We start from the raw sequence: 22813 nt of genomic DNA, 5'->3' as shown, positions 1-22813 counted from the left end.
AGCTGGCCTCCACACAGCGGGTATTGGTGGGGCCAGGGTGAGGAGGCGTCCAGAGCCGCGACTCAGGCCCGCGCAGTCCCAAGTGGTGAGACAGATGGCAAAGCCCCTTCCAGTGGGAAGTCCTCCAGAATGCACTGCCTGCCCTGCAGACCCCCGCCTGGGGGACACAGGATGAGGCATTCCCACTTCTGGAGGACTTAGTTTACCCCCAGAAGGCCCTCCCTAGCGGGACTGACATGTGCACAGTGCCCAGGGTCTGCTTTGGAATCTGTGTCCCCCTCGGGCTGCCAGAGAAGGGGAGCTAGGAGAGGCCCGTCTGCCTTGGTAGGTGGTGGAGTGAGGAAGACGAGGTCAGGGTGCAGAGTCACTCGCCCAGGTCAAGCAGCTGAGCCCAGATTTGAGCCCAGGGACTCCTGGCTGTTGGGTCCATGCCACTTGTCACGGTGTCTTACTAAGGTGGGTTTCCAGTCTTGGGCGGGCTCTGTTGCCTGTCCCGTTTCCTGCCTGTCCTCTCCAGGCAGAAACCAATGCCTCCAGTTGCTTAGAACTGTGTGTTGACCAAGAGTCCCTGGGACCCTGAGCGAGGGTGTCAAGGTTGCAGGGGCTGCCTCCAAGGTTAGCTTTGGGACCAGAGGTGCAGCTGTCCTGTGGGTATGGGAAGCCCAGAGGCCTTCTGTTCTGGGCCTTGTCCTGCTTTCGCCCCTGACCCGGGAGCTCTAAGACCAGCCTGGCCAGCTTTGTTGGGTCAGCAAGTGTGTGGTCCTGGATGCCCAGGTCCTGTTCCTGGCTCAGCTGTGGGCTTGTGGCAACCTTGAGGGTATCCCTCCCCTTCTCTGGGCCTCTGTTTCCCCATCTGGGTGGTGGGTCTGGATGCTCCCCCAGGTCCTCTTCCTCCCTCCTCCCCTTCCTGCTGGCCCCACCACCACCCTGAACTTTCCCTTTGTGCCCACAGCGTGATGGCAGCCCCCACGGGTGGGTGATCAGGGCTGGCCAGGTGCGCAGGTATGACTGGGAAGGAAAGCCCCTACCGCCCTCCCTTCCAGCATCGTTTACACAAAGCCCTGTGGGACCCACAGCAGGCGTTCTAAGCCATCTGTGATGAGGGTGGCCCAGGGAAGACCTCTCAAGGAAGGCAGCCTCTGACCTCGGCCCTGAAGGACCTGCTGGAGGGAAGGAAGATGGGTTCCTGGGAAAGGGACAGACGTGGGCAAAGGTCTGGAGGTGTGAAGAGGATGTGGCGGCATCAGGAGTGGGGAGCAGCAGGTTCAAGTAGGCTGGAGCAGGAGAAGGTGAGGTGGGGGTGGGGCCTGAGGCAGTGATCTCAGATCTGGGGAGCCCAGGGCAGGGAGGAGTGGCTTCAGCAGAACTTTAGAAAGACCCTTCTGAGCAATGAGGTGGAGGATGGGGAAGCATGGAGGAGGCTGGTCCTGCCCACCAGCTGCAGATGCAGGGCCCGGGCCACTCCGGGGCTGAGGAGAGGAGATGGCTGAGTCTGTAGGACCATCCAGTGGCAGGGGTGCCAAGGGAGTGTGCTTGGCCAGGTCTGGGGTTGCAGGGTTGCCTGCCTCCTCCCCAGCACTCAGGGCAGTACCAGGCCCTCACTCAGTCGGTACCCAGCAAATCTGTCAGTCTGATGGCCACTTGCGGGTCTGGGGCCCAGTGAACTCCCAGCTCAGGGCCCGCTGCCCAGGGGTGGCAGAGCCTGTGGTGGCCCCAGGTGTGCTTGGACCCTAGTGGCACAGGTGGGAAGGGGGAGTGGGTGGCCGGGGGCTGGATGACTTCTGGGCTCCCTGACTCAGGTCTTCCCAGGGTGACTTCACCGCTGGCGGGAAAGTGTTGGGAATTTCCAGGTGCGGCTGACACCCCCACTAGGAGGGCAGATTCATCACTCTGCCATCTCCATTTCCCGGGGCTCCTCCTGTGTGCCTCATGGCTCCCCTCAGCCTGGGGAGGGCTGGCCTTCAGGGGCCACACTCCTGTGGTCTGAAGTGCTTGCTTGGCCCCATCACTGCTCCAGCAAGGTTGTCACCCGCCTTGGTGGCACTGCCCTGGGGATGGACTCGCATGTCGGGCACACCTTTCTGAGCCTCAGGGTGTTCAGGGAGTGTTCCTGGGGGTGACAGGCACAGGATCCCTGGATGCCAGGCAGGCTGGTGTTGTGGAGAGAGCACTGGATAGGGAGTCAGTGGCTCTGGGCTCCAGTCACTCCATGTCCGCAGTAGTCCAGAGTACACAGGGATGCAGGGGCTGGGGACCTGCGGGACATAGTCCCCGAAGTGGCCAGGCTGGGCTGCTGTGGACCTGCACCTGGGGAGGGCCACTGGGCTGAGGGCTGCAGACTGCACACGGGCCGCACCTGCTCTCTCTCAGAACCCACCTCCCCAGCATGTGGCCTGGGGGCTCCCCTCCAGGCTGCAGCTCCTGGAGGTGCGGGGGGTCACCTGGCGCCCCATCGTGCTCTTGTATTTCCTTCTGGCATCTTTAGGAGCCAGGCAGGGTGTGCAGTGTGATGCCTCCCTCTGTTGTGGGAGTCCCCTGCTTTGGAGCAGCCTTGGAGGGGTGGCTGGGGTGGTCCCCTACCTTCAGAGGCTGGGGAGAGCCAGGCTTTGCAGTCAGCTCTGACTGTGAGCCCAGAGCCCAGCTCGGCTTCCCCTTACCGCCTTCCACGGTGGAGATTCCTGTGGCAGGGAGGACGGGAGGGTGGGAAGAGGCAGAGCCCAAAGGTGGGGGAAAAGCCACAGGATCTGGTCCTGCTCTTGTCTCTGATACCAAATCACTGCCACGTTGCTGTGTGGCCTGGCCCGAGATGCTGCTCCTCTGTAAGCCGACTCTGTAAAATGGGAATGATGAACTCCAACTGGGGGCTCACCGTGGGGAAGGCAGGGATGGCACTCAGGACCTCGGGCCACTTCAATCAAGGCCCCTGGAGTTCTGAAGGCTCCATAAGCACTCACTCAGCCAGGCTGATGAATGGCAGAGGAGGCTGCCCCTGGGGAAGTGGGCACTCTGGGCCACAAGGCATCCACGCTGAGCAGTTGGCTAGGAGGCGGTGGCGGCCTAGGAATTCTTGGAGGGAGCATTCCAGAAAAGTGGGCTGCTTGAAAGGTGAGGGGGGTGTGGAATTATGCACAGGGGACTTCTGACCCAGAATGGGTCCCCTGCTTTGGAGAATGCAGATGACCTGTGTGGGGCTGGCCTGGATCCGGCTCACACTCTGTCTGAGACGCTGCATGGCCCAGGCATGGACTGGGCGTGGCTCCCATCTGTTCCTGGAAGGAGGACCCTTCAGGACTATGGCCTGAGGCTGAGTCCCAGGGCCGGGAGCTCAGCCCTGTCTTGCAGTCTGCACAGAGGTGATGGCTCGGCCCCCAGACCTGCCGCTCAGCCAAGTCCAGAGCAGCCAGGAAGGCCGAGGCGCTGGCCCAGCCACAAAGTGTCCAGACTCCCATCCTGGCCATGGGCCAGTGGGGCCTGCCAGCTCCCTCCAACGTGTTCACCTGTCTGTCCACCCACCCATCTGTCCTGAGGTTTCAGGTTGGCATCCTGGTCACCCAGGCCTGCAAGGCACCCCTGCGTCCAACAGATCTGTGGCATCAGGGCCAGGGCCAGGACTGGGAGTCCCATCCTTGCTCGGGTCTCAGCTAGCTGGGTGGTCTCAGGTACTGTGGCATCTCTGGGTGTTTCTATTCCCATCTGTACTGTGGGAAGCAAAGAGAAGGGCCAGAGTAAGACCTAGGGAAGGGCATAGCTGAATTTCAGTCCCAACGGCTTCCTCAGGAGCCCAGCACAGATGTGATCCTGCAGGGAGTGGAGAGGGGAGAACTGAGAGAGACCCTGGTGGACTTCTTGGAGGAGGAGGCACTAAGCTGGGTCTGGAATCTTGCCTGGCTGCTGGAGGGGGCAAAGTGCCTGCCCCTGGACGGGGAGGAGCTAGTCCAGTGTGGCCAGCACCTGGTGCATCCTGATGGGCCCTGGGTGCCAGTAGAGATCTGGAAGGTTCTGAAGTCAGAGGTCAGCGTCCTGCAGTTTGGGAGGTCACAGTGAATGGGTGAGGCTCTCATTTCACAGATTTAGCAGATATGGTGGCTGGGAGTGTCTGCCCTTGACCTCATTAGCTGCGGGCTCCTTGTGTTGGCCAGGGGTGCAATGGACCCCATGGCTGTGGCTCATCCACCTGCAGCAGCCTCAGCCCTGCTGGGGCCCCCAGCTCTTCACCAGCTTTTTCCCAGGCGGTCTGGTTCTTCTCCAGGGTGGGGTCCCAGGCTGCCAGGCCAGGAATGCCAGCTATGTGGGGAGGGTGGGAGGGCAGCCGCCCGCCGGGGGCGCGAGGGAGCAAGCGGACGCTCTGCTCCCTTCCCTGGGAACACTGAGAGCTGAGAGCTGAGCAGAGCAGTGGCGTGGAAAGAGTGGCAGGCGGGACTGTGGTGGAGTGTAGGCTGCAGGATGCCCCACCCACCAGCAGGCCGGTTCTCCCCATTGGACAGACCGGCAAACTGAGGCTCAGGGAGGCCAGTGAGAGCCAGTGGCTGAGCAGAACTCGAACACAGGACCCCAAACCCAAGCAAGCAAGCGAACCTCTTTAGGACACAGCTGCAGGTACCCAGATTGTCACCTCAGCCCCTCACTACACAGATGGGAAACTGAGGCCGGGAGGGGCAGAGAGGGTCAGAGGGATGGCCTCACTCCTGAGCTGGGCCCTGGGGGTATCAGCCCTCTGCTCTCCCCAGCCCCTTCCTTGCCTACCCCCCACCTGTCCAGCTCCCTGTGCCTCCTCGAAGGACGCACTGCCCCGGCCCCCACCCACACTGCTCTCTTCTGGCTGTTCTCTCTGAGTCTCAGTTTTCTCATCTGTAAGGTCAGGCTGGCAAGGACCAGCCAGGGGAACCAGAGTGGGGAGAGGGTGGGAAATGGTTCCAGGGCCCCACACACCATGAATGCTGCTTGGAAAGGGGAGTGCTTTGGGCCTGTCCCTCCCCCACAGGTGTAAAGCCCCTCCCGGGCCTCGCCTGCCACTTGCGAAAGGAGAGGTGATTGTTCCCTGCTCTCAGATGGGAAAACTGAGACTCAGAACAGCCTTGGGGTGGCCGGGCGAAACTCTTGGCCCAAGCCCCACCCCACGGAGCTGGGCCCTGAGAAAGGACGGGGCACCAGCTGTTGAGCCCAGACCTGTCCTATTCATTCTCTCTGGTTCCTTCTCATCGGCGCGCCCAGCTCTGGGCTGCAATTCGTCCCTTCCAGCCTCCTCTGAGGGCAGCACCAGAGCTGCTGTGGGGGTCAGGCGTTATGGGGCAGGTGCAGGTGGAGCTCTGCTCTGGGTGAGTAGGGGTATCTGGCTAGTCTGCAGCCTGTGGCTCATGGGGTCTGCTGAATGACCCCAGACCTGGTCCACATTCTGATCCCCATTTGACAGGCAGGAACACTGAGGCCACCACCAGCCCCTGCCCCATACTCAGCCCCAAGGAACCCTGCTGGGCTCCAAAGCCATAGAAGAGCCCCTATATGGATGGAAAGTTCTGGGCCAACCCTCTGCCCACCTGAGGAAGAGGCTGGCGAGGACTCGGCCCTGGGTGGGCACAGGGGCCAGGTGCTGTCCTCCCGGGTATCTGCTGACTTACTTCCTGAATGGGTGGACCCAGGCCCGCCTCCCTGGCTGATCACAGATAATTGGAACATTCTTCAAATATTTTTGCCAGAAGATGCCTGAGAAGGAAGAATTACAAAGCGCCCCGGGCCAGGAGTGTGGGCCGCAGGAGCCTGGGGCAGTCCGGCAGCCAGGGCCTGGGGCCGGGAGGGAGGCCGGAGATCAGGCCCGGGCTCAGCCAGCCTGTCCCTGCCACCCAGAGAGCTGGGGAGGGGGCTGCCCATGCTCCCTCAGCTGGGGGGGTGGGGTGGCTCATGACCAAGGTGAGCGTAGGGCCTGGCCAGGTGCTGGGCAATGCTGGGGACCCCTGCCCTGGGGAGTCTGCCGCTGACACAGTGGCTTTAGGACAGCCTGAGAGGTCAAGCACAGTCTGGGCGCTCCCAGAGGGGGCTGGTGGGTGGAAATGCCTCCCCAAGGAGGGGTCTCTGCAGTGGAGAGCTCAGCAGGTCAGGGGCGGGCCAGCATGCTAGGAAGGAGGAACGGGTGTGGGCAAGAGTGAGGGCTGAGGGGGCAGGCCTGGGGCCACCTGGCCAAAGTGGTCAAGGAGAAGCAGCCTGGGCTGGGGCTGGGAGGTGGCTCAGGCAGGCCCCGAGGCCATGAACCTGCCGGTGTCAGGGTGGGGCGTGGGCCCATGCCAGGGGCAGGATGGCGGGTTGGGTGCCCTGGGGGCAGAGCGGGGCATGCTGGGGAAAGCCTTTCTGACCTCCGATGAGCTTTTTGATAGAGGTCCATGTTATCTGCGGGGGAGGGCAGACGGCCCTAGGGTTCCCGCTTCTGGTTCCTGCGGCTCTGGGGGGGGTCTGGGATGCTGAGGCCCGGGCAGGCTCCAGCTGGGTTCCAGGAAGAAGTCAGATCTCGTGTCTCCCCTACGGAGAGCTGCCCTGGTCCTTCTGGGGAATGCTTTCAGTGGCGGGGTAGGGGCTACTTCCACCCTGAGCTGGGTGGGGTGGGCAGCACTAGGGCTGCTTGGGTGCCATGTTGGGAGCTGGTGTCCAGTCCAGAGCGAGGCGGGAGAGCGGGGGTCCAGCCAGGTGGGAGGAGTCTCTGCTGCTGTGGGGCCATTTGCACCCCCACTGGCAAAACAGAGCTGGGCTGTGGTTTGTGGGGTCGGTTTTTGGGAATTTGGAGGAGAAACGGGATACTGAGGTGGAGGTGCCTGGCTCCCAGGCCTCCTCGGGACACGAGCCCACATCTGTGTCATAGCACAGCCAATTTCTCCCAGGCTGCATCACCAGAAAGACACAGCTTGTCCTGTTGCTGGCGGGGAGCTGTGCCCTCTCGAGGGCAACTTTGGGTGGTTTCACCCTCATAATCCTCACCACCTCATCCCCCAGTTTTAAACGCAGGGCCCCGATATGGACCGTGGGCATTTTCTCAACCCTATGTGAAGTGGGGGTGCAAGCTGGTTTCGACTGACCTGTAACACAGTCTGAGTGACAAGGGGACACCCCATGGCCGTGCTGCTGCCCACCCCCTGTCCAGCCTGCAGCCCCAGCCCCGCTGAGGGTGTCCCAGATGCCCCATCCTGCTGCCTGCACAGACAGGGCCTCTGTCGGGGAAGAGTGTCTCCCGCATGTGTCTGTCAGCCACTCGTCACCCACCATTCATTCACTCATCCTGAGGTGACAGCTGAGGCTCTGCCACACCTGGCCTTGCACCAGGCCCAGCATATCGTGGGGAGTAAGATGGTTCTGCCATCCTGGACCCAGCTATGGGGGCTTGGACCTGTTCGGGGAGGGCCCGTGACTCAGTCTGGAGCCTGAGAGACTCCTTACAGCTTGGTGCACGTGGGGGGGTGTCCTTCTCCAAGAGCTCCTCAGGGAAGGCCCACCCCCCACAGCCTGGCCCCAGATGCAGCCTCCTGACCCTAGGGACTTACACGGGAGGGTGGCTCTCCAGGAGGACAAGTGACCACACTCTGCCCATCCTGCCCCCGCTGTCTGAGGGTCAGGAATGGGGTATGTCCCAGGGGCAGGGTTGATGACAGGGCACTGGCCAGCCCCGGGACGGGGGGTGGGTTCCAGCCCTGCTCGCTCCCTGCCTACCTGAGCTGCCAGGAAGGCTGCTGAACCTTTCTGGACCTCCGATTCCTGTTCTGAGGGAAGAGTAATCATGATTATTGTCACCATTCTAGCCCTTGGCCCTCCGAGCTTTGAAATAGCAACCATGAGGAGACTCTGAGGCTAGTCAGGCATGCAGTGGGTGTCCACTCTGCCTCAACCACTGAAGACCCTGATAGCATGAGGGATTTAGGTTAGACTCCTACCTGCTGGGGCAGGCTTTGAAGCGGGAGAAACTCCTGAGCACAGCAGGGGTGTTGGGGAGAGGAGAGGGCGGCTCTAATTCTGGTCACAGGTGAGATGCTGCCCACTCCCTGCCACCTGGGCTCAGGGTACCCAAGAGTGAGACGACAGGTCACCCCAAAGCTCCTGAGACTGTTGGAGGAGGGAGCCCCCAGGCTGGGCCTTGGCAGAGATGGTGTCGCCCAGATGAGGGTCTTAGCCAGAGGGGCCACGTTCCACAACCCTGGTCTCCGCATCACTGCTGACGGGCCCTGCTCCTTTCGGAGGAAGGATGGTGGCTATGTGGGCGACTCTGTCCACTGCCTGAGTGCCAGGCTGGGTACAGGCAGATCTGGAGGGCACTCCACCAAGCGCCATGAGCCCCCACAACTCCCTGAGGTCTCCTGCACTTAACCTTCTCACTGCCTGGGAGCTGCTGTGGTGGGCTGTTGCCTGCATTCAGGGTCCAGAGAGGCTGAGGGCCTGGTGGGGACAGGCTGGCTGATGGGCACAGGCTGGGGCAGAGGAGCCCTGGCAGGGCATTCTGGCTCAGCCCAGCTCTGCCTTAGGTCGGTGGCTGGCCCAGGCCAGCGGCCCCATGGAGCATGTGTGCAGGAAAGGCTAGCCCCCATGCGGGCTAGGCACATACAAAGCACAAGGGCATGATTTTTAATGTTGGCATTTGAATTTTGAAGTGTGTTTTCTGTTTTGTTTTTTTTTTGAGACGGAGTCTCGCTCCCTCACGCAGGCTGGAGTGCAGTGGTGTGATAGCTCACTGCAACTTTCGCCTCCTGGTTCAAGCAATTCTCCTGCCTCAGCCTCCCAAGTAGCTGAGATCACAGGCGTGCACCACCATGCCTGGCTAATTCTTGTATTTTTAGTAGAGACAGGGTTTCACCCTGTTGGCTAGGCTGGCCTCAAACTCCTGACCTTAGGTGACCCACTCTTCTCGGCTTCCCAAAGTGCTGCAATTACAGGTGTGAGCCACCGCGCCCGGCCTGTTTTCTGTATTTTAATTATTGTAAGAAGCCTGGAGTTTCCATTCCTGCTTTGTTATTGCCCCATTTCAATAAAGTCACATGCTATAATACTTTACTTTTATGCTGAGATATAACTTATGTAAAATGCAGAAATCTCAAGTGGACACCTTAATGCATTTTTACATACATGTACACTATGTCCCGGCTTGGAACATAGAACATTCTGGCATACCGGCAGGCTCCCTCTGCTCACTCCCAGTCGGTGCCACCCACCGAAGAGTAACTACTCTGATTTCTGTCTCCAAGATGAGGTGGGCTTGTCCTGGATATTTTTTTTTTTTTTTTTTTTGAGACAGAGTCTCGCTCTGTCACCAGGCTGGAGTGCAGTGGTGCGATCTTGGCTCACTGCAGCCTCCAACTGCCTGATTCAAGCGATTCTCCTGCCTCAGCTTCCTGAGTAGCTGGGATTATAGGCACATGCCACCACGCCCAGCTAATTTTTGTATTTTTAGTAGAGATGGGGCTTCACCGTGTTGGTCAGGATGGTCTCGATCTCCTGACTTCATGATCCGCCTGCCTCAGCCTCCCAACGGGCTGGGATTACAGGCGTGAGCCATTGTGCCTGGCCGGAGATTCTTAGAAGTGTTGGAATCCACACATCCTCTTTCCTGTCTTCTTTCACGCGCCATGACGTCTATGAGGCCCATCCGTGTTGACGCGTGTCAGCAGTTTCCTCGCCGTGTAGTCACGCTGCATGAATGGACCACACTTTATTTATCTATCCTCCTGTTGACAGACGCCTAGATTGTTTCCCATTTGTGCTATAGACCCATGTGCATATCCTTGGGTGATCACATGCACGCGTTTTTCCTGGGTACAGGAGACAGATCGCTGGGTCGCAGGGAAGGGCTGATCTGGGCATGGACCCATCGGTGGTGGGTGCAGTGGCTGACGCGGATACCCAGTGGCTTCACAATTGCTGGTCTTGGGCTTGGGGCCCCATAGATGAAGCTGGTCCCTGATCTCCCGGGGGAGGCTGGATCCTGGGGGTCAGAGATTGTGTGTCCAGTGAATGAGGTCAGTAATGAGCTTGCAGTCTCAAGCTTCAAGGGTTAATAATGAGGGCTGTCACTGCAGGCCAGCGGCCCGTGCTGTGGACGCCACAAGATGGCCCCTCCCAGCGGCTCTGAGATGGATGGGGGCTGTTATCACTCCCATTTGAGAGAGGAGGAAACTGAGACACAGTTAAGAAACTTGCCTGAGTCTCACAGCTAGGAATTTGCAGACTCAGGCACCCCAGGGCTGCGGGGCTGGCCTGGTACCTGGCTAACACTGCAGCCAGGGACTTGCCTGCTGTCCACTTCTGCTCTCTTCTGTCACCTGGCAGTGGTTGAAGGGGCTGGAGTGTCCTCACCTGTCCCTCACCCCCACTGCAGCCACCTCCTCCTGGAGGCAGCCCCACTCACTCCCTTGGGGCCACTCTGCCAAAGAGCAAGTTCGTTCTGCTACCTGGTGGCAGGCCCTCCTTATACACGGGGCGGCTCAAAGCCTGCGCCAGGATACATCTCAGGAAGCTCCTGGACCTCTGCTTGCGCCAGGATGCATCTCAGGAAGCTCCTGGACCTCTGCTGGCCTCTGGCCTGAGACTGCAGGGCCTTGTCCATGGTCCCTGGGGAATGAGGAGGAGGCTTCTTGTCTGCAGGGCTAAACTCTTCTCCCATAAGCACCCTCCCTGCAGCGGACTAGCCCAGGCTGGGGTAAGGAAACTTTCCAGACTTGCAACCTGCCCATCCCATCTGGCATCTCGCCTGTGTCCCGAGGCCCCATTCAATGCAGGGGGACGAGCCGGGGGCAGAATTTTCCATGAAAAAGGTCAGCGACTGAAACATGAATGCCCCTGCTCCCAGCATCTCTGCACTCACAGCCACTCAGAGCCTTCCTGGCCAACCTTCCCTCGGCACCCAGGCAAGCAGCTGAGGATGAGGAAGCCACCCCTGAGAGTTTTCACACTTGGAGCGAAGCTGGGTCCGCCCCACAGGGTTTGCTGAGGGTGCCCATGGCCGGCCCACGCTCCCCAATGGCCCCAGCACACTACCCGCATGGCTCTCTGGCCTCCTCTAAATCACTGGCTATAAAAATAGTTGGTAGATATTTTTCCCCCACTTCCCACGCCGACCATTCTCTAAGGAGGGCCCGTCCCAGTCACCCCTCTCCCCAGCCCCCTCGCTTCCAGGTGGAAGGAATGGCATGGGCCAGGCCTGGGGTGTGGCAGGGCCAGGCCGGCTCAGGGAGGGCAGGGGTCAGACTGGACAGTGCCCGGGGCAGCAGTGGGAGGGCAGGGATGGCAGCTGCATGGGAGCCGCCTGTGCACCTGGAATGAATTGCTGCACAGCCTGAAGGATTTTAAGCAAAGGAAGAACTTAAGCTGTTTTGAGAATGAAAAGCCGACACAGTGCCTGCTCCAGGCCATGTTCCAGCGTGAGTCCCACACTTACTATGTGGCACTCCTTCTTCTACCTGAGTTCTGGATTCAGAGACTGGGCTCCGAGCCTGGCTGTGCAGCGCCAGGCAGGTCCCCTAGCCTCTCTGAGCTCCAGTCTGCACACCAGCAAAATGAGGATGGCACCACTCACCTAGCAAGGTGAGGATTAAATGATACACAGGTGAGGTCTGAGGTCCCAACGGCCCAGAGTCGACCCTCAGAATGGGAGCACTTGGTATTGTTAGTGGAAACACAAACACCCCCACTTAGTAAGGGAGACAATTTTGAAATTATTTCTGAATTATCAACCACATCTAATTATTTATACTCCTGGCATAAAATACAGTGCAGGAGCCTGTATTCTATTCCCCGATGCCTTTACTTCCCCTTTAACCCATGCACGGGCATGCAGGGGGCTGCTGGGGGCTCTAGTCCCTCTGCTCTGTCAGTCCCACGTACCCCGGATAAGTGTGCAAGAAGGCAAGCAGGGCGTCGGCTGGGTGGGCCTCTCGCATCCCCTTCAATTGGGTCCTAATCTTCACCAGGATGCAGAAGTCCTGTATATAGATAGAGTTTTTTAAAATCGTGGTTAAAATACGTAAAATAAAATTTACCACTTTAACTATTTTTAAGTGAACAATTCAGTGGCATTTAGTCCATTCACAATGTGGTGCAGTCACTACCCCCAGTTCCAGAACTTTCCATCACCCCAGATGGAAATTCCATATCCATTAGGCAGCCACTCCCTGTTCCCCGTTCCTCCTCCCAGCCCTGGCAATCACCTTTCTACTTTCTGTCTTGATGGATTTGCCTATTCTGGACATTTCATAGCCGTGGAACCACACAGTACGTGGTTTTGGGGTCTAGCTTCCTTCATGTAACATTGTATTGTTGAGTTCTTCCACACCGTGGCATAACCCAGTGCTTTGCTTGTTTTTATGGCCACATAATGTTCCATTGTATAGATGGACCACATTTGGTTTATCCACTCAGCTGTTGACAGGCACTGAGTTTGTTTCCACCATTTGGCTATTGTGAATAGTGCTACTATGATCATTTGTGTACAAGCTTTAGTCTAAACACCTGTCTTCAGTTCATTTGAATATATACCAAGGGGTGGACTCGCTGGGTGACTCCAGGTTGAACTTATTGAGGAACTGCCAAACCATTGTCTACAGTGGCTATACCATTGTATGCTCCTATTGTCAGTGTGTGAGGGTTTCAGTTTCTCCACATCCTTGGCAACACTTGTTCTTTTCTTTCTTCTTCTTTTTTTTAATCATAGCCATCCTAGTGGGTGTGAGGCGGCATCTCATTTTGGTTTTGGTTTGCACTTCTCCAGTGATTACTGAGGTTGAGCATCTTCTCCAGAGCTTGTTGGTGGTGTGTATATCTTCTTTGGAGAAATGTCTACAAGCACTTTGCTCATTGTAACACTGGTTGTTTGTCTTTTTGTTGTTGAGTTGTAGTTCTTTCAGATGTGGTTCTTAAGTACTGACTTGTTCATTTATTCATTTATCGATTCCACAAACACTCGGGATGGCCACGCCTGGCAGCCCTGAGACCTGACTGAGCGCAGACTTGACACTGTCCTGGAGGGGCCCACCGTCTGCTGGGGAAGCGGGGCATGGACACGGTGACTGTGAGGGGAAGCTGGGGACATGGTGACTGTGAGGGGAAGCCGGGGACACAGACTGTGAGAGGAAGCTGGGGACATGGTGAGGGGGAAGCCAGGCACGGACACGGTGACTGTGAGGGGAAGCCAGGCACGGACACGGTGACTGTGAGGGGAAGCCGGGCACGGACGTGGTGACTGTGAGGGGAAGCCGGGCACGGACACGGTGACTGTGAGGGGAAGCTGGGGACACAGACTGTGAGAGGAAGCCGGGGACATGGCGAGGGGGAAGCCGGGCATGGACGCGGTGTCTGTGAGACTGCAGAACGAGCTCTACACCCGCAAAACCAGCGCCCACCGCGCTCCCCCTCAGTGCCAGGGAATCAGGAGCTTCAGCAGAGTGGGGCTTTCACCTGGGCCCTGAAAGGGAAATGGAATATGTCAGACAGAAAAACGGAGAAGGGGCAGCAGCCAGGGGAGGGACCAGCAGACACAGCTGGGAGGCGGGGTCATCCAAGGCCAGACCCCACAAGGCCTCTAGTTCCAGGCACAGGGGCTGGGATGGTCCCCTGGGCAATGGGGAGCTATGGATGGGCTTTGAGCAGATTGGCATGGCAGATCTGGGTGCTGGCAGGGCCGGTGGTGGACAGCTGGCTGGAGGCGGGAGGCCAGGGCTTTGGCCATGGCAATGATCCGCTGCCGCCCCCAGGGTCCACACTAAGTCCCATCATGGTCCCCCCAGCAAGGGTACCTACTGCAGATAATGGGGGTTTCTCGGCCCTGAGCCTGCTGGGAGATTGGGACTGGAGAGTGTCCCTCAGGCCGGGACTGAGGCGGGCTCTGCCCCACGGCAAACAGGGTGCCCGGCAGGATTCCCATCCATCTCATTTCCCCAGCTCGGTTTTCCGAGGATCTACAATTACTTTGGGCTGAATTCCCCAGATTCCAGCCCGCTCCCAGCCCCACCCATCCAGATGCTCTTCCTCCACGCCAGCCTGGAGCTTTTCTGCCCATTGTGCCCGTGGGAGACCCAGGGAGGTCTTGGCCAGATTAGTGGGCGGGCCGGGCGGGCCTCGGGGATTGAGTGTCGCCCTGGCAGCCCGGCTGCAGCATGTGCTGTGAGCTCAGGCCACACGGGGACTTTCCAGCTGGCTGTGGGTGCTCGGCCGCCCTGGAAAATCACTGACTTGTTTCCCTCAAGAAAAGGGCGGGCGGGCAGTAGGTAGAGGAAGGGTTCCCAGCACACTAGGGGCCCAGGGCCATGGGCATCAGCTTCAGGGAGCCCCTGGCGGTCCCCCCAACTCCCACATCTTGCCCCCTCACTAAACAAGCCTGATCTGTTGTCTTGAAGCCAAGCGCTGTGCTGAAACCCACTGTTGCCTGCAGGTCTGCCTGAAACCAGCCGCCCCCCTCCTTCCAGCTCACTGCCCCTTCCATGGGTGCTTAAAGCCAGATGACTGGGGCAGCCGCTGTGGAGGGTGGTCCGGCAAGTCCTCAGAAAGTGAAGGGACCACCTGACCCAGCAACTCGTAGGTCCATGCCCCAGAGACTGAAAACAGGTTCAAACAGAAACCTCACCCGCACGTTAATGGCGGCATCACTCACAGTAGTCCAAAGGTGGAAACAGCCGAAATGCCCACCAGCCATGAAAGGATATACAAAATGTGGTCTATCCACACAATGGAATATCACTCAGCCTTAGAAAGGCATGAAGCACTGACCTGTGACCACGCGGATGACCCTTGAAAACACGACGCTAAGTGAAAGAAGCCAGACGCCAAAGGTCACATGATGAAGGATTCCATCCATAGGAAACGTCCAGAATGGGCAAATCCATGGGAACAGAAAGCAGACTGGTGGTTGCTGGGTCGGGGAGGGGAGAACAGGGAGTGACTGATGGGTACAGTTTCCTTCTAGGGTGGTGGAAATATCTGGGAACCTGACGGTGCTAGAGGTTGCATAACACTGAATGTATTAAATGCCACAGAACTGTACACTTCAAAATGGTTCATTTTATGTTATGGGAATTTCACCTCATTAAGAAAACACACAAGGCTGGGTGCGGTGGCTCACACCTGTAATCCCAGCAGTTTGGGAGGCCGAGGCGGGCAGATGACCTGAGGTCAGGAGTTCGAGACCAGCCTGGCCAACATGATGAAATCCTGTCTCTACTAAAAATACAAAAATTAGCCAGGTGTGGTGGTGGGCAACTGTAGTACAGCTACTCGGGAGGCTAAGGCAAAAGGATGGCTTGAACTCGGAATGTGGAGGTTGCAATGAGCTGAGATCACACCACTGCACTCCAGCCTGGGTGACAGAGTGAGACTCTGAAACTCTGTCTCAAAATAAACAAACAAATATATAAACGAACAAATGACAATCCCACTGATATCACTTGAAGTAGAGTGAGCGTGACCTGCGGGTTCCTGTCTAGGGCTTCAGGTCATGAGAGTTGCTAGGAGATTAATGACAAAGTCCCCTCGGGGGACCACTTCGAGGCTCCAGTATTGCAATAAGGCCCCTGCCGAGCCCAGCACACAGTAGGTGCTCAATTTGCTGCAGGCCTAATTTCTTCCTCTGCGTGCACCCAGTCACCCCGACAGGAGAGAAAACAGCAACAGCCGCCATTCCCGGTGCAGGCTTTCTCCCTGTGGTCGTCTGAGCCTGTGGTCGGGTGGTGGGGGATGGGTGTTTTATACCCCCATTTCATGGGTGTGGAAACTGAGGCTCAGACAGGGAGCGCCTTCTCAAAGTTACACACAGGTGGGAGCTGGAGTCAGTACCGGATGGGCTTGGCTGCCGGCCTTTTCAGCAGCCTGCCTGGCCCAGGTGCCACGGAGGGGCCATCAGGGAATTTATAAATGAGGGGAAAGCCCCATTGGTCGGGGAGTTGGGGTCTGCCGCTTAGAGACAGCGCAGACAGTCCCGAGTTGGCGGCTGCCACATCCCAGGCATGATGCTATCTGATCTGAAGGGCTGTGTATCTGATTCAGTGGCCTGGAGAGCTGTGGGACTTGTGGTTGCGTGATTCTCCATTCTGAGGCTCAGAGGCCTGGGTGTGTGTGGCTGGGGTCACGCGTGTGAGTTGGGGTGACTTGTGTGGTATCCTGGGGTCACGCGTGTGAGTTGATGGGAAACAGCCCCTCAAGGGCAGGGATCTGCTTGTGCCCTGGTGGGCGGAGCTAGTGCAGGGCTTGCGACTGAGAGGCTGAGTGGGGGAAAGGTGTTGGGGGTGAGGAGGGGTGCTGGCCGCCGCCGTCTCACGGCCTCTGTCTCCTCCCCTCCGCAGAGCACTGTCATCCGTGGTGGCCCTGGGAGCCAACATCATCTGCAACAAGATTCCTGGCCTAGCCCCGCGGCAGCGTGCCATCTGTCAGAGCCGGCCCGATGCCATCATTGTGATCGGGGAGGGGGCGCAGATGGGCATCAACGAGTGCCAGTACCAGTTCCGCTTTGGACGCTGGAACTGCTCTGCCCTCGGCGAGAAGACCGTCTTCGGGCAAGAGCTCCGAGTAGGTAAGGGCACCTCTGGGCTCAAGGGGCCCAGCCATTGTGGCCAGGGGCAGTGGGCCAGGCCACCCACCGAAGGCCAGCCCAGGCCGCTGTTCCGCGCACGCCTCCTGGGGGGCCGATTTCTTTGCCTTCCTGTGAGCCCTTCTGCGTGCCTGGCCTGGCCCTAGGCAGCACCGCTGCGTCTGGGGCAGGGGAGGCCTCAATGGGAGCCAGGCTGTGTGCAGATGAGGGTCCTTGCTTGGGGCTGGAGGACATCGTCGTGACGTGGCCGTGGGCCCTTGGGCCTGTAGGCTGGTGGCACGGCAGTGCTGGCGGTGCCATGCAGTGGTTGGGGCCCATTCTGTCGCTGCCTAGCAGCCGTGTAGAGGGAGGCACGTTGCCTCTTCTGGCAGCACCTCCATTCCTGTATCTGGAGAGCAGGGAGTAGTAACGCTTACTGCAGGGGGTAGCTGGGGCACAGGAAGTGCTGTGTGAATGTCGTGGATTCCGAGAGTGGAGCTGGGTAGAGGGAGCCGAGTGAACTGTGCGGGATGCTCCAGCATGACATGTGGAGCACGAGGAATCCGATGGCCGGAGGGCAGGGCGGGTGGGCGGGTGTGGGGAGTGGTTTGATGGACACCAAGCAATCACTGAAACCCGCCAGGTGGGCTGGCAAGATCCCTGCTGCCTGTGCACAGCCCATGAGGCCACAACCCCTCCCTGTCCTCACAGCCTCGGGGGTAAGGCTTCATCATGTCCATTTTACAGACAAGGAGACTGAGGCCCAGAGAGGGGCTTTACAAAGTGACTTTTGGGCCGGACCCGGTGGCTCACGCCTGTAATCCCAGCACTTTGGGAGGCCGAGGTGGGTGGATCACCTGAGGTCAAGAGATCGAGACCATCCTGGCCAACATGGTGAAACCCCGTCTCTACTAAAAATAGAAAAAATAGCCAGACAATCCCAGCTACTTGGGAGGCTGAAGCAGGAGAATTGCTTGAATCCGGGAGGTGGAGGGAGGTTGCAGTGAGCCGAGATGGCACCAGTGCACTCCAGTCTGGGTGAAAGAGCAAGACTCTGTCTCAGGAAGAAAAAAAAAAATAAAAGGATCTTTGGAGCCTGACCTGGGTTTGAATCCAGCTGTGTGACCTTGAACACATCACTTGGGGCTGCTCAGGGCCTCAGCTTCCCCACTGGTGACGTGAGCTCCAAGCCAGTAGGCCCTCGTATGGGTCCCCGTGGCTCTCCCAGGTGCTCAGTAAACTGCTGTTGTGTGCATGGGAGTGGGGCTAGTGATGTGCCTTGCCCTCCAGGCTGTGGCAAGAGGCGGGGCGGGGGGGATAACTCTGGCACAGTGCCAGGCTTGCAGGGGTGCCCAGCCCATGGGCATAACATGTCCTTCTGATCCTGGAGCCGAGCAGAGCCGCAGCTGCCGGGACACAGGCCAGAGCTAGGTTCTGCAGGGCTTGGAACGCTGGTGTGGGGCTGGGGGTGGCGCAGGGGAAAAGCCCCTGGGGCCCCCTTTGTGGTGAGCAGCCTGTGGGTGGCGCCTGGCACAGCAAGGAGGGTGGCACCGCCCACTCCCTGGGGCCCCACCACCCAAGTGCAGTTCCCTCCCTCCAGGTGCCAGCTGTGGCAGGCAGGGCTGCCCATCCACCCCAGTGGGGAGGGCGTCGGCACGAGTGCTCACTCATGCCAGGGCCCATCTGCCTGCCTGGCCCCTCAGTGCTGAGCTGGCGGGCTCAGAGGCAGCTGTGGGTGCCCCTGCCTCCCGGCCGAGCCCCCGGGGAGTTGTGGTGGAGCTGAGCGTCGATCAGGTGTCCCTCGCCGTTCCTGCTAATCCTTGCTGTCTTGCCGCGCCAGGAAAGGGGCAGACGTGGAAATCGTCCTGCTGCTCGACAGAGGGCTGGGAGCTTGGACTTTATTTGGGACCATGAGACATGGGGTGAGGGACATCTGGGCCACCCTGGGCATCACTGTGGGGTCCCCGAGCTCGCCTGGGGATCAGGCTGTGTGGCCATGTGGCTGTGTGTCCTGTCCTGTTCCTCGATCCTGGAAGCGCTGCATCGCGTCTCAGTCTCTTCTGCTCGGGAGCCCACCTAAGACACCCCCGTTGCTTTCCCGAGCATTTCAGAAGCAAACATTTTGGCAGAGCTGTCCACACCCACCATCCTCACCTCACACCCTTGATCACCCCCACTGCTCTTGGTCTGGGCCGCTCGTGACCCTCCTGCTGTCAACTGTCCCCCCTCTTCCCTGGCTTCTGGGCCCCGGCTTGTAGCCTGGACTTCTCTGCCCCATCCCAGCTGGGAAGTGCCGGCTCCTCCAGGTGCACCTTGGCCCCCTCGCCTGGCTCTGCCCTCTCAGCTGCAGGCTCACTCCTGCTCACGGCTTCCATTCCCTGAGACCCATGCGAACCTCTGGCCTGACACACTCAGCACCGTGTTATTTAAATCTCCTGTCCCCAAATTTCTCCCGGCCAGTTGTCTCAGCAGAAACCTGGTATCATTTCCCCATACACCTCAGGGCTCTGCCCCATGGCTGCAGCACGGTCTGCCTTTCTGGCCCTCCCCTGGCAGCTGTCACTGCCTCCTGCCCACGCCAGCCCTAGCTGCTGAGTTAAACAGAAGCTCTTCCTCCAAAATCTGCAGTAGCTCCTTATGGCCTCAGGATAAAGTGAACTTCTTAGCCTGGAATCTGAGTAGCTGCCTCCCATATTCACCCAGGTTCCCCACATCCCTTCTGAAAACTAGAGTTTCAGGCATATCTGGCTCCTCTCTCCTCCCCAAGCACGCCAGGCCCTGCTCCCCTTCCAGGGCTCAGCTGCGGGGAGTCATGAGCAGAAAGAGGGGCCGATCAGGGAGGCCAGCCATGTCCGAGGCCAGCTGGGTGCCCTGGCATGGGCTGGGAGCTGGGCCATAGGTTGGCAGGCTGCCAGGACACTCGTGGGAACAGCCACTCAAGCAGTGCCAATTAATGATTGGCCTGCGTGGGTGGGACAGCCCCTTTCAGGCCTTGACCTTGGGCTGTGCCTAAATCTCGTGGGCTGAAAGGGTACCCCTTAAAAGGGCAAATCAACCCCCTGTGCAAAGTTCCAATCCCTTTTCCATCACCTGGTGTGGGTGCTTGTATGCCTCTGAGGATGGGGCGCTCACTTCTCCCCATTAGACAGATGTTTCTTCTAATGACCGTGTGCCGGCTTTGCCCTGGGCCCCTGGGTTCCAGTTGCTCTGCTCGCCTCAGAGGGTCAAGGCTCACGCTAGGCCCCCCTCCACTGCTGTGGCCCCCCTCGTGCCTGGAGGCCTCCTGAGCCCATCCCAGGCCTATTCCTCATGTGTCGAGAGAGGCTTGTCTCTTGTCTCTTCTGTTGACTGGAAATGAGCTTAGAGGTGACTGTCCCCAGCTGAGCAGTCTTCTGCCACGGCTGGGGGAGGAGAATGAAGGGGCGGCGTGAGCATCAGGAGAACCTCGTATCCCAGGAAAGTCTGTTGGAAACCTGGGGCCCCCCAGCAAGGCAGGGAGTTTCAAACAGGTGCTATCATCGAATCAGGGATGTCGGCAAGGGCTTCCCGGAGGAGGTGACCCAGGCCAGACAGGAGGTGAGCACAGGGAAGGGGGCGCCAGGTGGATGGAACAGCATCTGCTGAGGCTCCGGGGCCAGAAAGGCGAGAGCACTTTTGCAGGAATGACAGGAGCTTCCAGGGCTAACAGGAGAGGCTGGAGGGTGAGGGCAGGGCTGGAGCACCAGTGAAGCTCTGGAGGGCCCAGAAGGCATAGGAGATTCTGAGCAGGTGAGGGCTTCCCTCTGCAGGCCGCTTCCTTCCAACCACTGCGCCGCCCCCCGCCCCCCCGGAGCCCAGAGTCCCCCAGGACCACGGGGCCTGGGCCTGGGGCAGTGACTGCGTGCTCTCGGGCCCCCTAGCCCCACCCTTGAGCTGCCAGGGAACGCTGAGTCCTGCCCATCATGTGCTAGCCTCAGACATGACCAGGCATAGGGACTGCCCCTAATCCATGCTCACGTGAGCAGCCCGGGACACCAGCACAGCTGTCGCCCGCTCCTGTTTGCTTTGGGGGCGAGCTGTGCGTGGGGAGTGTCTTCCTCGGCTGCACACAGCAGGGGCTCAGCAAGGGCTGTCGGCTGCTGGACAGCCTGACGGGCCAAGGGACCCATCTCGGGTTATCTGAGAGGCCAGGGGTCGTGGGGTGAGAGGGTGACTCCCAGGCCAGGTGTACCTACCGCCCTGCGGGGCTTTGCAGACCAGGCCCAGTGACCCCCAGGAGGGACGAGGTCTCGAGGGCTGGACTCTTCACTTGTTCACTCTGGTGGTCCCAAGCCACCTCTGGCAGGAAAGTGTTTGTAATATGGTATGGGCCAAACGACATGTGCCATAAGTGTAAGGTATGCATGGATTTTGAAGACTCAAACCCCAAAAGCAAATATAGTGTCTCTTGAATAACTCTTCTACTGATTACGTATTGAGATGGTAAGATTTTGGATCTATTGGCTAAATAAAATATACTATCAAAATTAAGTTCACCAGCCAGGCATGGTGGCTCACACCTGTAATTCCAGCACTTTGGGAAGCTGAGGCGGGTGGATCACTTGAAGTCAGGAGTTTGACACCAGCCTGACTAACGTGGTGAAACCCCATCTCTACTAAAAATTCAAAATTAGCTGAGTGTGGTGGCACATGCCTGTACTCCCAGCTACTCAGGAGGCTGAGGCAGGGGAATCACTTGAACCTGGGTGGTGGAGGTTGCAGTGAGCCGAGATCACGCCACTGCAGTCCAGCCTGGGCAACAAGAGTGAATCTCCGTCTCAAAAAAAAAAAATTAAGTTCACCAAAATTATTTTCACTTTTCTTAATGTGGCTACTAGAAAATTTCAGCTGACACCTGCGGCTCGCCTGAACCTTCCATTGAGCGGTGCTGCACCCATAGGGGACAGGAGGGGGTGGCCCCAAGACATCTGGTCAGGGGCAGAAGGGACATTTGAACCTGGATCTGACCGTCACTCCCAGGACACTGTCCTCCAGCGTGGGGTGGGGCAGTCTGAGGGCAGAGAGTCACTGAGCAGCCGTTTTCGGAGGACAGTCAGCACGGGGGCGGGAGGGCAGCCCCCTTCATCAGGCCTGGTTGTTCATCAGCCTGCATTCATTGAGTGCCTGCTGTATGCCAGGCCAGGGCTTGCACCCAGGACACGATGGGTGAGGACAGGCCAATGGGGCCGGGCCAGGAGGCAATGCCTGCTGGGCCCAGTCTCGTGCTGGCCACACCTTGGTGGTCTGCAGGCCTCAGGCTGATGACCCTGGTCACTCCCCACCTCCGCCCTCATCCCGGGGGCCCAGCCCAAGTCAGCTCAGCAGACATTTCTGAGGCTCAGGGGCCAGGCAGCCAGGACTGTAGGGACAACTGGGACCTTGAAGGCCAGGGTCAGAAAGCCTTTCCTGGAGGCGAAGCTGCCCAAGCCCACTCCTGGCTCGGGGCGGGATGAGGCCGGGGCTGCCCCTCCCGGGGAAGGCAGCTCACAGGCTCCTGGGAGGATGGAGCCCGAGGGGCTGTGGCAGTGGCAGGGCTGTGCCCCTTCCTGGGGGTGGCATGGAGGCCCTGTGGGCTAGGCGGTTGCTGGTCCTCCAGTCCCAGTCCTTCCACATGGCTCCTCCAAGGCCACCTGGAACTCATCCAAGTTGGGAATTTTCCATCCTCCCCGGCAGGGCCCTGACAGACGGACAAGAGTGGAGTGGGGATGGGGTCTGGCTGCGGAGAGGCTACGGCCAAGGACACAGGCCCTACCTGCCCAGGTCCCACTGTGTGACCCTGGGTGCAGCCTGGTGCCCTGGGGACCTTGCTGCCCCACCTGCCTCATGAGGGGCCGAGGTGGGGGCTGGGACTCTGCCAGGATTTGGGGTTTCTCCTCAGAATGGGGACATGGAGGTCCCCGCAGAGCTTCCCACATGGGTTCCATGGGCAAAAGCTCCAGAGCCCTGGGCCACTGAGGCAGGACACAGACCCCAGGGTGGGTAGGGCCCCTCCCTCGGCCTCACAGGGGCACAGCAGCCCGGCCCTCAGCCATTACTCAGCCCAACTCCTGCCGCCTTTTCGAGAGAGTCATTTCTTTCCTGGCTGTAGCCCCCGCCTGGGCTGGGCCCTGTCACATGACCACCTGAGGACCTGTCGTCCACACATCACAGATGTGGAGACTGAGGCTCACAAGGAGATCGTGTGACTCACCCAAGGGCCAGAGAAGCCCACAGGCTGTCAGGGAACTGCCCACCAGGATCCAGGTGCTGAGAGGCCCTGGGGCAGCCCCGGGGAGGAAGGGG

The 22813-nt window shown here is 59.2% G+C and overlaps 1 protein-coding gene across 2 annotated transcripts in view; it reads left to right on the top strand.

Annotated features, from left to right (window-relative positions):
- WNT7B (Wnt family member 7B) overlaps positions 1–22813 on the top strand; it is a 55714-nt gene that overhangs the window by 10746 nt on the left and 22155 nt on the right. For both annotated transcript variants that reach the window (XM_063662728.1, XM_054470483.2), the window contains exon 2: positions 16290–16516. In XM_063662728.1, the coding sequence (XP_063518798.1) occupies positions 16290–16516 (227 nt within the window). The remainder of the gene's footprint in view (positions 1–16289; positions 16517–22813) is intronic.

Source organism: Pongo pygmaeus, chromosome 23 (assembly GCF_028885625.2).
Source record: "Pongo pygmaeus isolate AG05252 chromosome 23, NHGRI_mPonPyg2-v2.0_pri, whole genome shotgun sequence".
Classification (NCBI taxonomy): Eukaryota; Metazoa; Chordata; class Mammalia; order Primates; family Hominidae; genus Pongo; species Pongo pygmaeus.
The sequence above is the reverse complement of the archived record's forward strand: the minus strand, read 5'-3'. Positions and strand labels throughout refer to the sequence as shown.